Source organism: Epinephelus moara, chromosome 5 (genome assembly GCF_006386435.1).
Source record: "Epinephelus moara isolate mb chromosome 5, YSFRI_EMoa_1.0, whole genome shotgun sequence".
Classification (NCBI taxonomy): Eukaryota; Metazoa; Chordata; class Actinopteri; order Perciformes; family Serranidae; genus Epinephelus; species Epinephelus moara.
The window spans coordinates 21590674-21607086 of NC_065510.1; the positions used below are offsets into that span (position 1 = coordinate 21590674).

At 42.8% G+C, this 16413-nt stretch overlaps 1 protein-coding gene across 1 annotated transcript; it reads right to left on the reverse strand.

Annotated features, from left to right (window-relative positions):
- Positions 1–27: 27 nt before the first annotated feature.
- Positions 28–16407, reverse strand: LOC126389961 (FRAS1-related extracellular matrix protein 2-like). Its single transcript, XM_050043996.1, has 22 exons — positions 16282–16407; positions 15232–15462; positions 14983–15108; positions 14445–14696; positions 9050–9199; positions 8755–8964; positions 8262–8459; positions 8012–8176; positions 7347–7529; positions 7114–7244; positions 6496–6654; positions 5431–5734; positions 5222–5353; positions 4801–5132; positions 3984–4176; positions 3793–3897; positions 3331–3458; positions 3104–3238; positions 2254–2380; positions 1952–2139; positions 1713–1859; positions 28–1628 (listed from the first exon to the last, which is right to left on the reverse strand). The coding sequence occupies exons 2-22, from the start codon at positions 15287–15289 to the stop codon at positions 1059–1061; spliced, it is 3993 nt and encodes a 1330-aa protein (XP_049899953.1). The 5' UTR covers positions 15290–15462; positions 16282–16407; the 3' UTR covers positions 28–1058.
- Positions 16408–16413: the final 6 nt, after the last annotated feature.

The window sequence follows — 16413 nt, forward strand, 5'->3', positions numbered from 1 at the left end:
TGCGCTCTGGTAAAAAAGACACGGATATCAAAAAAGGACATTTGTATTTGGCAGTTGAGGTGTACATACATCCAAACTCTTGAAACTGACATAAAATTAATGAGGCACAAAAGTGTAGTAACAATTGGCACATTAAAATATACTGTCACCTGTAGAAGAATAATTATAACTTTTATGCTGCACTTGTTTTTTCAGGACTTGATCAACAAACCAGAAAGACATGTAGTTCATATTTTTTCAAGTTTCACCAGGGTGTAGTAATACCTTTTTTTTCATAGTCCTACATTGATATGTACACAGATAGTTTTGCATCTGATTTCAGCCACATTGACCTGAAAAAACGTAAAAAAAAAATCTGCATTGTCAAAAGACTTAAATGACATTTACAATCCCTTTCAATGGCACCATATCGGTAGAGTTACTCAGCAGTGGGCAGCAGGTGTACTGCAGGCTTTTAAAGCACAACAGTGAAATATCGATACTAAAAATCATTTATCACATCATTCAATAAGGTCAACTAACATTCAGTCCATTTTGCTCTACTCTCCACAAAACAAAATAATGAACACAGTGAATTACAGTAATAAAAAAAAACTTGGTAAACTGGTTATTTTTTAAAGGAGGAACAGAAACAATTATTTTCTTTCTTGAAATTTAAACAAGGTTGCCTCTTATGTTGTGAGATAATTGCATTTACTAAACTGGGGCTTTCATGCATTTGCAAACGCTGAATAAAGTGGGATATTTTACAACTTGGCAACCAATAAAGCAGGTGAATCATTGTGAGGGGCTTCTTCGTACATCCATGATTCAAAATAGGCTGCAAAAACCTACAGTACAGTACAGCAAGAACTAACATCAGAGATCAATAAGCCTCTGAAAACTCTGGTGCGTTCTCTGCATGTAGGCCCCAGGCACTGACATATTGTGCTGTCCACAGGTTGTACTGGGCTCTATTCAGTGCTACAAGAGTTGGGCTTTAAAGGCACAATGGTGGAGAAGACTATCATAGTCTTTATAATAGGGGGGCAGGTGTGTGAGGTGGAGGGGAGCCACATCTAGACCTCAGAGTTGTCTGAGCTGCTCCACATACCCGCTGGGCTGTGGCTGTAGCCAGTGTAGGCAGAAGAAGAGGAGGTGGTGTAAGGAGGGAACTGCGTCTTCTTTTCCCTCTTCTTGCGCCGCAGCAGCAGAATGACAATGGTGGCGATGAGGCAGATGAGAAGGATCAAACCTGCGAGGCCCACTAACATGGGCAGGGTGGAGGTGTCAGCCATTTCTCTGCCAGAGCTTTCCAGCAGGGGGCGCTCCAGGAGGGCGTCGCGGTTTGGGGACCAGGGCTGGCGCTGGCTAACCACCATGCGGTCCGCTCTGTCTAGAGCGATGTGCTGGATGTTGGTGCCACGGTTGTTTTCAACACCGATGTCCTGGACTTCACCAGGGGCGGAGAAAGCAGGGGCAGCACGGCGGTGGCGTCGGGTGGCCATGTCGGAGGTTTGTGGCTGCTCAACAGATGTCATGCTGTGATGCAGGTACTCCACACTGCGCTTGCCGATGTTGCGGTTGGCATTTTCTCTGGAGCGGACTGTGTAAATAGTGTGGATGAACCATTCTCGACCAGCAGCCACCTGCAGAGGAAAAACATGTTTGAGTCTTTCTGTCCGTATCTATTATGTCTTTATCCAATACAAGAATATATTGTATTTTAGGACCTGGAAAAGTGGAGATGAGGAGAGAGTGAAGCCGTCTGATCCTGGCTGTCTGATCAAAGGCAGACCTCCAGGTGTGTCTTGAGCCAGTGTGGCCTTAAAAGAGACATCACCAAATGCTGTGGCTTGAGTCTCTGGCTGGGCCTTGTCCTGTAGGAACAACACACACAGAAATCAGAATTTACTTCCTCTTGTTTTGGCTTAGATAACACACTAAAGTATGTGGATTCATCACATCTTACCAGGATCTTGAATCTGTAAAGCAAAGAGGGAGCATCTGCCAGGCAGCCATACTCCTTGTTGGTGGGGTTGTACTTGGGAACATAACCATCTGCTCCAGTGCAGAGGAAGACTTTCTCTATGCTGCAGGAGAAGGAGTCGCCCAAGTTCTGGACTGGGTCCACCATCACACGACCGAAGATTGTGGAACCTAAAGCAAAGAACAGATGAAATGGTCAGTGAGACTGTAACATGGGATCCACAGGGTTAATGGTCCTCAGCTGTAATGTTTACTAAAGTCCACTAGATGGCACTGTTGTAGTACCCTCTGAAAAAGCAGCATCAGTCCCCTCTCCGAAGCCCATGGAGCCGTCAGACAGCCACAGCTCCTTCTTGGACAGCAGGAACATCTGAGTGTTGAGGCTAAACTCGGCTGCAACTGGGTCACTCACCTGGAGCACAGAAGAAGAGTTACCGTACACAGAACAGATTATAGGCGGCAGATCAGAGAAAAGCACCAATCTAAAGAAAGTTTGTGGTCAATGAAAACTTCTGACAAATGTAACTTCCCTGAAAACAATTAAAAGTTCTTAAAGTCTAAATCAAATGTTCTCAACCAGGGGACCTTCAGGGTCTCCAGAAAAATAGGTAACAGTTTATTTTTATTACCTAATTCACTATAGAAGTGAGCCCAATGTGAAAAAAGGGTGCTTTCATTTTGCTAACTTATGCTTCTTTGTGTCCTTTCTCCTCCCGTGACCTGGATATTGTTTGCTCTCCATCATCATGGAGGATCTTCTTTCCCCTTAAATGAGATATTCTCAACCTTTTTTGTGTCAAGGACTCCTAAACTGATACACATTAGGTCACTGACCCCCATTTGATAAGATCTGGTTTTAGGTACCTCCATCTGAAAAGATTTTGGTGGTTAGATTCTATAGATGTCAACTACAGATGAGGAGATAACCGTGGAGGAAGTGAAACTGTAGAAAATCACTCTTATGACTCTAAGGCTGCTTTTCATTATGCAAACATGTCTCTTCGCTCTACTCACGTCTCTTCCTTGCATCCTAGCTCCACAAGTGAAGTCTGAATGATCTGGGTCTATTTAAAGTGTCACCTTAAAATAAAACATCTGTGTTCTGGAGGATTTTTGTCAGGATATTTAGGCTAACCTGCTGGAAGCGAATGTCCATGTCAAACGTCAGTGGCTCTCTTGGATGGCAGACAGGAGGGATGCTGAACTCCCCATTAGGTGATGCAATGCAGGCGATCAACTTCACTGTGTAGGTCCCGGAGTAGTCTCTCACCTAGAGGTCACACAGAAACACTTATAAGGCTGTCTGTGATGTTTGTGATCATTTCACCGCAGCTGGCATGTTTTGACAGCATATCAACTTACAGCAAAGTCTGAGACAAAGCTCCACTGCTGCATGGGTTGGTTGTACGTAGGCTCAGTCCTGACCAGGGCGAGCGTGAATGTCAGCCCAGGGTGGTCAGCACATATCACCATGGATGACACGCTGGTGCCTGAAAAAGAAAATAAACATGTAGACAGTAAATCTTTAAAGCTGCAATTTGTCTAAACTACAACTGCAACTGTGTCTACTTTTTATTTATAGAGTGACCTTCTACATTGTTTGGGCCACTCGCCTCCTAACTGTAAAACCCTGAAGGGTCATTTTGACATTTGCTGAAATGACCCCTGCCACTTTCACACAGGAAGGACCCCTAATGTGGAGCTCCAGAAATAGATGAAGAGAGGATGTCGGCCACAGGGTAATCCAATAGGAGGTCGCTGTATAGAATGACCGCACTGGATGGTTTTAGGGCGTGTGTGTGTGCGTGGGCGCCACCCTCTTACCTGGATGAGACATAACAAACTGTCCCCTGAAGCGAGCCTCTGTCTTGAAGTTGACTACCAGGCGTCCCTCCTCATTTATACGCATACTGGTTGGGTACATGGCTCCTGTGAAAACAAAGAACGAAGTTACACAGTGCTTCACAAATGGACTGTAATCACCAACAGAGAGCAGCATCTGTCAGAGAACATACCCTGTAGCTCAGCCTCAGGTGGGCTGCCGATGCCGTCCTGCCATAAAATAGCTGTATCATACACAAAGGTGAGTTTGAGCTCTGACTGCAGGTCAAAGTGCTGCCAGCCTCCCACAGCTACGGGAGAGTGGAAGACGTAGGATACAAACAGAGGAACACGAAGCGTGACGTAAGACTGGACCAGGTTCAGCACCTGAATAAGAGACAAATCAGACATTGTCAAGGACCAGAAGGTGGCACAGTGAAATTCACCCACACATCTATGTATGAAATATGTGCTTGGTGACAGTGACTTGAAACATACATTGAACAATTCACCTAAAGACAAAAACATTGCTGAGAACATAAAACCCTTTGAAAAGTCTTTTTAATGTGTCATATTAAGAGGATAGTGAGCTGAGGAACATAGGACCCAGGAAACTTAGATACACCTTTCCAAGCTAGCTTACTTGCTAGCTGTCCGCTATTGTTAGTTAGCAAGTTGGTTTGCTTAGTTGCTTAAAAGACAGTAGTTTCAAACAGTTTATTCAAAACACATATTTGCACCACCACTCTTGTCTAACCTGACTGTCTTTTGTAGAGCTGTACTCCAACATAGGCTGTGATATAAAGGTAGATGGTGCAGCACAGCTAATAGGCTACAATAGTTTCTTCCATTTTGGTCTCCAACTTTCAACAGACATTCTGCAATTGGTCAATATGCATGTCAAAGTTCACCAAAACATGGAAGTGAGTCAATTGTTAAATAAATGTTGGTGTAACTGGGCCATTGGAATGACTGATTTGGGTTTATTTGTTTCCTTCATGTGTGTCCTACCTGTCCATCGGTGCCTATAGAGCCTCCACAGTCATTCAGCAGCTCTGACATGTCGTAGTAGGTGGTGAACTCCCAGAGGCAGGCCTCCAAGTTGAGGTTCCTGTAGAAGCGCAAAGAGTTGGTTGAGCGCATGATCGGGCTGTACTGGTAGGGTGAAGTCTCGCCAATGATCTCAGGGTTCTTTGTTGCATCTGTGATGAAGCCGTGGCCTGTTTGGATCTCATTGAAGTCCAGCAAGTTGGAGCAGCGATGGTTGCCCACACGCGTGCCATCTGGGCTCAGGGTGAGCTCAAAGTTGGACAGAGGTCTAGTGGAGATCACTGGTAACATGCCTGTAGAGAGTGAATAGCTTAATTATCTGGATCTCTGGCTACTAAACATTAAAGACTATTAATGGTTGTAATCTGTGTTTACTGCTCACCATCCATGTGAGGCATGTTGACTGTCAGTTTAATGAGGTTGGGGAAGTCTGGGTCATCTGGACCAGTGTAGCGGATCTTTGCAGAGAAGGGTTCAGCTCCAACAGTGCCTTGGATACGAGGCTGACACATACCTGCAAACAGTCAGAGGTCAGTTAATGATCTTCATACTGAGCATGAACGTGGCATGTCCCATCGGTCATTCACTCACCCTCCTCTTTGCTGATCACAGCGATGGGGCTAGACAGCTCCAGACCAGCATCTCCATTGGCATTGAAAGCTCTCGCTGCACATTGAACCCTTGAGCCGCTCTGGAAGTAGATGGAATCCAAAGTGATGGACTTGGTGTTGGTGAAGAAAGTATTGGTGTCCACCTCCCTCATGGGGCTGGCCACTCCATCTGAGCCGGTGGGGGCGCTGACCAGCCAGCGATACTGAGTGAGGGTGTCATTGATGTTCTCAGCAGAGCAGATGGAGCCAGTTTTGTCAAAGTCGTGGTACTTGGGGTTGCAAGCCTGCAGGGGATGACAAGACAGATGGTAACTGAAAAATTTTATTTCATTTATTTTACCAGGAAGTCCCACTGAGATCAAAAATATATTTTACAAGAGAGACCAAAGTAGGAGGCATGCAAACTCACAACATATTAAATACAACATATACAACATGATATACAAAAATTCACATTAGCCATTTAACTCAGTGGCCTCTCAAGAAAAAAAACACATGCCTCCATCACCACATTCTTTATGGTCCCCTGAAGTTAATCAATGGATAGATTTTTTTGCAGATTATTTCATGCCAAAGGTGCATGGTAGGAAAATGCAGTTTTCCCCTGTTGGACTGCGCTTGTATAGCGCCTTTCTAGTTTTCTAACCACTCAAAGTGCTTTAACACTATGTGTCACATTCACCCATTCACGAACACATTCACACACTGGTGGCTGAAGCTACCATACATGGTGCCACCTGCTACTCAGTAACCATTCACACACACTGAAGGAACGGTCATCAGGAGCAGTTTGGGGTTCAGTATCTTGCCCAAGGATGTTTTGACATGTGGAGTGGAGGAGCCGAGGATTGAACCACCGATCTTCTAATTGGTGGATGACCTGCTCTACCTCTGAGCCATAGCTGCCCCAGATCTGTCAAACCTGGACTACATTAGCTAGAAACAGCCAGAGCTAAGACAGAGCAGGGTACAGACGTACTACGGAAATTAAAAGAAACCTGGAGGTGTTTGTGGCTCTCAAAAGCAGCAGAAGCATTACACTCACCGTCACACAAACAACAGGGTATCCATTGGGCGGCTGGGGCTTGTCTTTGGTTTTAGCTGTGTCGTCATACATGAGCAGGGAAACCACGTGGGGCACGGCCGGGAAGGTAACATCTGCCACACTATCCATCTCCTCAATGTACACAATGGCTTTGTTCATCTAGCAAGAAGAGGGAAAGCATCGTTAGTTGGTTGTCAACTTCAAAAACAGACTTTAAATTGACCGAACATATTTCCCACAATTCCTCCGACAGATTTAATCTATCTTTGTTAAATTACCTTACATATTTGAATTTGTCACGTGAGCGGTACATGTCTGATGTACAGTGCATGGGTAGAATGTCGCAGTTCTGTTTATAGGTTTGTCTACTGTTTGGCTCTGCTGGGACATTCCCCTCAGCATCTCATTCCAGAGGGAAAAGCTTTTTATAAGACTCTGTGGTTCAGGCGTGCTGACAGCAATGCCAGCTGCTGCCTGGCTATTTTAACACAGGCTGACATGAGAGGGGCGCATGCTCACGTGTGTAGATATGCAGCACTGTACGTGTGCACATACAGGACTCACTACTGGCTTATTCTTGTATGTGTGTTTGTATGTGATGTGCGGCCTTTGTGTCACCTGTATTTCAGCCACCATGTTGTCATCTGGCTTCATGTGTACAGTGAAGGCCTCTCTCATCTCTCTCTCGCCGTCATACAGGATCTCAATCTCCACAAAGTGCTCCTTCTCACCCTCCTTGAACTCAACATCTGAGGAACAGAGACAGTAAAGTGAGCATTGATCAAAAACTAATATTTCTGAGATAAAGTCATATGAAGCAGCACTGTACAAACTGCTATGTCACTGCTCACCCTCTGACAGCGGGTTGTAGTCCTCTCCGGAGGTTGCAGAGCCGTCCTTGGTGTGGACTCTCACCACTGAGACCTTTGAGGTGTCTCCAACCCGCAGGATGGGAATCTTCACTATCGCCACGCCACCTTTGACCTGAGGCTCACGTACACTGTACTTGATCTCAGAGAAACGGATGACGGGCTCTGGAACAGGAAGAAAATTAGAATTATACGTCAGCCAAAACAACATAGACATATTTATTTTATCAAACAGAGTAGTTCTCTAGGCCACAATAAAGTCTCAGTGTCCTCAAATAAGGCTACATCCCAATGCCCTCAAACATCAGCTGCAGACTGACTTGGCAGAGATGGCTGCCATCTTGTTTTTACATGGATCAGTGTATTGTTTCCACTGCCACTAGATGGGACAAAAAAGTGTCCACAAATGAGGACAACAGGTCTAAGTTGAGCAGAATGAGGTATAAGTTACAGTATACTCAAAATCTGATGTCGTCATATGAGGACACAGGGTCTCAGGAGGTTAAGGTAGGTAGGACTAATTTATTTTCCACTCCCACCATTTTTAATTCTTTTATCTGTATGCTACAGTCATTCCTTAGGTTTTGTGGAATATTGTGGTTTTTTTGTGTTTAAACAATATTTTTCTGTGTGGGTAAAATACATACTGTCTTTCTCATCTGTGACTGTGATGATCGCTTCCTTCTGCTCCCCGATAGAAGCTCCGTACAGAGACTTGCTCTTTGGAGTTCCCAGGACGAGGCGGAACTCTTCGTCCTCTTCATGGACCGAGTCGTCCATCAGGCTGACCACACACGGCTTCTCGGTTTCACCTGAAACAAAAGGATCAACATATTTAGATAAGTGCTGCTGGATGTAGAGGAACAGGGAGATTAAGAGGGAGAGGGGAGGTCTCACCTGGCAGGAAAGTGATGACTGATGCGTCAGTGTTGGGTCTTTCACTGTAGTCCATCATGACCTGAGCAGAGCCTTGGCGAGTGTAACAGCGCACCGTGGACTTGATGCTAATGTCTCCACTGCGGTACACAATAGCTGTTACCTCCCCATCGGACTCATCCACCTTGTAGCTTCCTTCCTTGAACTGAACTTTTGGCACTGTAGAGACAGAAATCAACTTGTAATAAAAGACTTTCACTGCATTTGAGTGAAGCTAAGGGCTGCAATTTACACAACACATATAAGATACAGGATGCCCAAATTTAAACTGAATCGTTTTAAAAATTAATTAAATGGGGGATAAAAATATAATTGATTTAAAAGAGTATTTATTTTAAAAGACTAGCAATAGTTATATGACTTTACTCACATCAACTTATATAGAATATGCTGTGAAGTTACTGTAGGCTTGGGTATACCATACTTCATCAGGTTTTGTGTGCTTGACACTCACCGTCAGTGAAAGTATCATTGATGGTGATGGTGGTCTTGCTAGGCTCCCCCAGCACAGCATTCATGGGCATCCGTAAGACGAGGTCAAAGGTCTCAGGCCCCTCCAGTTCCGGCTGACCCAGATCATCCAGGATGGTCACTCTGAATGTCTGCATCGTCACTCCAGGAGCAAAGTCTAGGTTGCGACTGATGCCGACATAGTCCAGTCCAGCTGCCAGACAGAGAGGAAACCATGAAATAACACTGTAATGCACAATCATGACTAAATGCTTAATGTGTCAAACTGCTGGTTTTACCTTCTGCGGAGACAGGCTCGCTCTTCCTGGAGCGCACGGTGACAGTAGCCGTCTTGGACAGATCGGTCCCTGTCCTCCAGACCTTCACCTCAACGTAGCCTGAACTCTCATCTGTGACATACTCAGGTTCCCCAAAATACAGCGAGGGCTCTGTGGGATTTTGGAATAATAGGAAAGTACAATGGGTAAATGATAAAGACATCAAAATCCCTTATTGTCATTACTTTTCTAAATAAAATAAGCCAAAGTAATTGTCAAAACAGTGCATAAAATACATTTATCATTATGGTGTTTTGTCAAAATATTGTATTTTCATCAGTTCTGCTGTTTGTCGCAACAAAAGTTTCTTGTTAGATAGCAACACAAGCTTTTAATCGAGCCAGGTTCAGAGACAAATTGGCACGAATAGCTGAGCAAGCTCTCTAATTTTTGACTCAGCACAGGAAGAGAGCTGTCATCCCTCTTATCCTGTTCTCCTTCAACTTCCCTCCCCCCCACTTATCTAAATCCAGACAGCTCTGTCTGAACTCAACGCCAAAGGGCCGAGGATGCACCTGAAGAATTAGGGGTGTTCTTGTGTGTGCACGAGTGAGGGGATGTTCCCAGCGTCTGATGATAGAGCAGCTAATATGCAGTATGGCGAGGGTTTGGCAGAGACAGAGAGGCAACCATCCACTTTGTAAAGGCAGAGGGCAAGAATTCAGACCCCTGGAACACATTGTCAATTTGTCTCTCCTCACTTCTGTATAAAGCATGTTTTCATCACACTCTGTCCAGCCAGTGCTTTTAGAGATCGACTGATAGCAGGCAAACTCAGGCCTTAAGCTCTTCTGGACTATAAACTGAGGCAAGAAACATTTTCAGTTTAAATTATGATGCCAATTTCAAATAGGACCCCCTTAATAAAAGTAACCAATGGCTTTTAACTTTATACTACTTTTTTTTTTTTTTTTTAGATCTATGCACTTTTATGTATCTATGCATATATGCATATACAAAGTGGTTCTCAAATGGCGTGCCACGGCACAGTGGTGTGCCATGATTCAAATCCAGGTGTGCCATGGGATTTTTGTTAAAACCACACATTATTATTGCAATATACAGCTGGGCCTGTACAAAAAGTTATGTATGAATTTTTCATCAGTATATTGTGCACATCCATTCCCTAACAGAGTCAATCTCTACCTTAAAAATTAAATTAAATTAAATTAAATTGAATTGAATTGAATTGAATTTTAATTAAGTGTGTAACACATCACATTATCTTACATTATTTCCTGTATAAATGGATGTAATATTGGTGCTTTGATAAAAGTTTAAAAAGTTTAAAATGAATTTTGAATCATTTTGTTAATAAATATTTCATGAGTAATAGTTGGTTGTCAATTGTTATTTGATATTAGTAAATAAAAACAAACATTAATGTCGTGATGAGAGTCATAACACACATTATAGAGCCTATTGTGCACAGATAGAAATACAGGTGTGCCTTAAGATTTTGAGACTTTGGTGTGCATGCGGCTCAAAAAGTTTGAAAATCACTGTATATGCATATATGTCTTTTTTTGTAAAGCACTTTGGTGCAAAATCTGTTTGCATTTTAAAGTGCTATATAAATGTAATAAACATTAAACTTGAAACAAATGCCTTATAGATCAGCTATAAGCCATCAACACAAACATTTAGGTTGCCAGGTCGTGAAAAATCTCTCTGTTTTTGGTAATAATGCAGTATTACATGGTGGTAATCTATGATTTAATTGGTTTCTATTGACTCGTCAATGCCACTGTTACAGATGCACAAAGAGTTATTAATAAAAGGCTGCAATAATCCATCCTGATTAATTAAAGTACTAAAAGAAAAAGCAAGATTGGGGTAAATAAGGGATTTTTAATGACTTAGCAACCCCAAAGTTGTCCACATTAATGTCTTTTAACTAATTGTCAAAGCCCTATTAACCATTATTAAAGTGAAAGAGGAAATAAATATTTAGTCCTCTTATGAATGAAAAGCTGAAGTCATAAGCAATAATATGCACCCTTGCCAATAAGATAAGATACTGCTGGGTAACTGACATTACTGAGTCATTTCAAGGGCACTATGAGTCTCCTTTATCATCATCTCAAAAATGTCACTTGTGGCTACTGTTCAGGAAATGTTACACACCCTTTTGGCCTTCTTTATCACTTGTGAAGCATTAAAACTAAAGTAAACATATAAAATACAATTAACAGGGCAGAGCACATGGCAATAAATGAGTTTGGGATGTGGTAATGGGATAGACTGATCAAATATAATTATTTTTGTCTGTTTAAATGTTCTGTGAATGTGTTGTTTGGAGGCTAAAACACACCCGTTTTCACAATAAAGTTGCTCCCACTTACTGATGCTTGACTAGAATTGGCAGATCTTGGGTTTAGTTAGAATTTGACAGACGCTGAAACAGACAACTGATGCCGAAAGAGGGATTTCTGGCACACTTTCAATGCCCCTCAGCCTCCAAGACAGCTATTTAGTAGCAGGGAGGATGAAGAGTGGGGTTGTATGGGGGGTTTGTGTGCCAACATGGCAACCTTAAAGATCAGGGGGAGGAAGAGCCAGACAAATACAGTAACAATGGAGGCTCGTTACTGGCGAGAGTCCAGACCACAAGTTTACTCAGACAGGCAGATGGTTTTACACACAAACACACGTACTCTGAACCAGATTTATGACGGGGTGTTGCTTCAGGACCCACCAAGAAGTGGATCCACAATAGAGGTTTACATTGAGGAGTCCGCTCTTGTCTCTTCACGTGTCTGGGAATGCACGCTGATTATTTTTACATAAAGTTCAATTGTACTCCTGTTGCAAGGGATGCTTTCTCCACAACACGTCTGTCTCTACAACAAGCAAGACCAGGAAATTACCTCGGTGAAAGGCTGGAGATATGGAGGAGAAATGTGAGGAAGACAAAATGACTCTGGTGTCGCTGGTCGCAAAGAAAGACAAGAAGGGTCTCAAGGATTTTAAGAATTTTGGGGCTACAATTTGTCAAGTTTGTTAAGACGTTTTCTTTGACGGATCAAATCAACCCACTGACATCTGTGATGTATGGCCTAAAAAATAAACTGCATTCCTTCTCAAGTTCATAAACAGAAAGAGGCAACGTAGCCCTGAATACCATCAAACAAGGAGAAAGAGTAAAAACATGCCAGTCATTTGGATTCCCTGCACAATAGTCCCTCTCTCTGCACCACCTGCCTTTTGGTCCCTGCAGACAAAGGGATGCCCTCTGTTTCCCCCGAGCTCCACTGAATGCCAATGAGGCCTGGGGGTCGCTCGAGGAGCACAATGATGTTTGAAGCCCTTTTATCTGTCAGACAGCCCATAGTGTAGCATAACATCCACTGAGACCGTCATTCTCCCTCTCAACACCTGTCTATTGTTATCTTGTTTCTAACACTCAGACAGACAGACACAGGCAGACAGAATGTGGAGGATAACTGGAGCAGAGTGTGTAAACAAAGCAGTCAGACCCACAAACTGGAGGAGTAATGGACCCGAAAATACTGTAAAGCCATTAAGGCGAGTACAGTATCAAGGGCTTTTGCTTTGGCGACTGTGGTTATTGTGCGATTAATAGTGTGCAGATACCGAAATGGCAAAATAGACCATCAAAGGGGGCAATGAGCAACAGGATCACCCCCAGCTGCCACTAAAATGTCAGGAGCACTGTAACACAGCACATGACGCCATTCTGTCTTCACCTTTAGGCAAGTAATGTGTTCTGGGCTCCTTGCTCATTGTCAGGCAGTGTTTGTGATTTTTCGCTTTGTGTGCTTTTGTTGATTTGCGTGCATTAGTTTTGGTCTTTTCCCTTTTGCAGCAAGCAAGTACCTTTCTGCTGTCTTTAGCAAGTAAGCTGTGAATCAGAATCAGACATAGACCGGCAACACTAAAATTAACAGTCACAGAAATCAGCAAGTTATAATATAGTTTTCTGCAAATATTAATGCTTTTGTCTGAAGCTTCAATGTTGGATAGTATACTGCAATCTGATCATAAATCAACTCATCTCTCTTTTCCTGGTCTGCTCTGGCATCTTTGTAGCCTACTACAATGGTTTTCAAACTTTTGCTGCCCGAGGCACAAGGCACACCTGTATTTATATCAGCGCACAATAGCTTCTATAATGTGTGTTGCTCCATGCAATAATGCGATCCAGCGTCCCACTCATGGCTTTCTCCTTTTAATTGTTCTCATCCCTCACACTGGCTGCCAATTGGGGCTTTTGATGTGTCACACACTTACAATTCACACAATGACAAATAGATTCCCTGTGACGTTTTTTTTTTTTTTTTTTAATTCAATTAAATTAGTTTTTTTTAGTTTTCCTCTTTATTAGGAAACAGGTGCGCACAACATACTGAAACAGTAAATTTAATAAATTTTGTATAGGCCCAGTTGAATATTGCAGTAACAATGTGTGGATATCACCAAATCTAACGGTACACCTAGACTGGCATCACGGCACACCAGTGTGCCGCAGCACAGCATTTAAGAACCACTGGCCTACTACACCTGCAGATTTTGAGACATGATGCACGTCTTTTACTTGTAAATCTGCCGGCTGCTCTCATGCACTGTTTGTACACACCCAGAGGTCTTTGTCTCTTCAGAAATAAATCAGCTTATTATTGGGGGATTACTAAATTCTGATCTGTTTCTGATCTTATCTTGAATTTTCCTTTCCGCTCCTCTGGGCATACCTACGAAAAGTAATTCAATTCCTATGCAACCCACATAATCATGAGCAAGTAATTCATGTATAACCTATGTAATCGGGAAGGCTGCGAATCACATAACCAGTGAGCTGATGGTATTAAAGAAGGAAGTAGTATAAAGACTGAAAGTCTGCATAAGGAAGCAGGTTAGTGTGGTGCATGGGTCAAACAACACGGGACTTTCCCCCAGGAGACCGCTGTTTGAAACCCTGTGAAACCAAGTGAACTTTGAGTTATGTTAAGGTACGTTGTCACCATGTTATTAAATATCATACAAACTTTTGTATGAAGATATGTTGAAATCTGTGAACGTACACCTGTTAAATTATGTGTTAGTTTGTTTGTTTAAAGTTGAAAAGGATCAGGAGGTTTTTATGAAAACCTGAATAGACATCTTTAAAAGTTAGCCATAAATGTTTCTGTTTGTATCTGTAGTCATTTCATGAAGTCACTGCTTCATCTATCCAGCCATCCGTCTGCAGTGTCCATGCATCTATCTGCAAAACTGAGCACCCACACACTTGAAGTTTGCTGGGGTGAGTAAAGTGTTGCTACCACAGAACAAGTCCAGCTCAGTAAACAATATTGGCTCAATAACAGGTTTAATTGCAAACACAAACTTCACTCACCATCATCACTGTCTGCTAAGATGGTAATCTTGGCGGCTGGGAAGTTGGCTCCCACCTGACCACCCATGGGCATGCTGAGGGTGACGTTAAAGCTCTCCTCCTCCTCATACAGCGAGTCATCGATGATGATGATGCGACAGAGTTTCTCTCGCTCGTCCTTGTCAAAACGCAGCACGCTGGTGTGGTCCTCAGGTCGGGTGATGTAGTCAGAGTAGGACAGCACAGTGCTGGGTATGGTGCCAGTGGCGGTGCCTGAGGAATTATGGGAACAGAGAGAGGACAGGAGATTTCAACTTCAGTTATTCTTGTGTGGATCCTGGCAGCAGCAAGTCAAAGGATTCAATAAGGAATGCTTTAATATAAATAATTAATGTAGAAAAATGGAAAAATAATAATAAATGTCATGAAATACAACTGGTTCGGTATGTAACAATAAAACAGTTAACATGGACTTACCTTTATTTATTTTATTTTTTCAACTTTTGATATTTAGTACTTTTTAGGGATACATTTGTGATATAGTTTGTGTTCATCTCACCTTGCTGAGTTGAACAAACTACCATGAGTTCCTGGCTGGCATCTCCTGATCGCCGCACGGGCACTAACAGCTCTCCAACATCCTCCTCAATCTTGTACTCTGCTTGAGGAATGTAGACAGTCGACTCTGTTGTGGGACGGACACACAGATGATGAGTAATCATGTACAAGTCAATGATACATACCGTAAGTCTTTGAATCAAAAAGGCTGCATGTATGGTGGTAAGGATTTGCCCAAATAGAGTCCTACCATCTCCAGGATCCACAATTTCGACTGTTGCAGTGTCAGGAAACTCCAGCACAGCCATGACGGGGTCTGACAGCTGTATCTCAAAGGTCTCCGAGGTCTCAAACTCCTGGTCTGTGAAGATCTTGACCCTCCAGGTTGCTGTAGTTTGGCCGGGGTTGAACTGGACCTGCTTCTGGGCTTTGCCACGGAAGTCTTTGTCCTTCTCAGCTGTTCCATCCTTAGTGGCGATACCTGAGGGAGAAGGATGTATGTGGTTTGAGCGACAAGAGATTTAATTGCTGATTTCAGTGGCTCTTATAGTGACAGCGCTATTTTAATCCAGTGCTTTTCTGGTGTTTCAAACAATGTATATCATGATTTAGATATTTTAGGTATGGTGCAAAGGATTCTGCATTTCTAACAGTATTTATAAGGGTATGTGCTCCTTTACAATCCTCTTGCCACTTCAAAGACTGAAGTGTAGATGTTAACATATGTTGTCGTAAATCTGTTGCATGCAAGTGTCTGATGCAGCCAAACAGACCAGCATGTTGACATTTCCTAGTGACCTTTACCAGGAAAGGTTATACGCGCTTTCAATCAGACCTCTTTCAGGCAAGAGAGGAAATGGAGCAGCAGTCAAACAAGAGCACAAAAGATCTGCACCTTTGGAGACACCATGTTGTTATTAGTGTTGATTTGATCTTTTCTTCAGTGTAAGTGTCGGGGTAATATGGGGACATCCTGCAGCTCAACATGAATCTGTGTAGGTTTTATAAGAGAATGTTATGCTGATGTTTTATAGAAGGGCACACAATAACAGTTAAATGGGCGATAATTCTTTGTGACATTGTCAGTTTAATAAGGGCAACATCCCTCATATGAGTTTATCGCTAATAGGTGACGGAAATGCTACAGAAAGACTCTAACAGGAAACAAAATGACAAATAAGAAACAACAATAATGTCCTTTTTTGGTCTAAAACAAATCCATAAATATAATAATTCTATCTCTGACTAAATCTAGTTATTAGTCATAAAAATGTAAAATGAAAAGACTGTCAACACTTACTGACGAAGGAGGTTTCCCCCAGGTAGCCTCTGCGTTTAAGTGTCACCTCCAGGAATTTGGTGTCCTCATCCACTATATAGTATTCCTTCTCCAGAGAGATCCAGGCCCAGTTGAGCCTGAATGGCTGAGGCT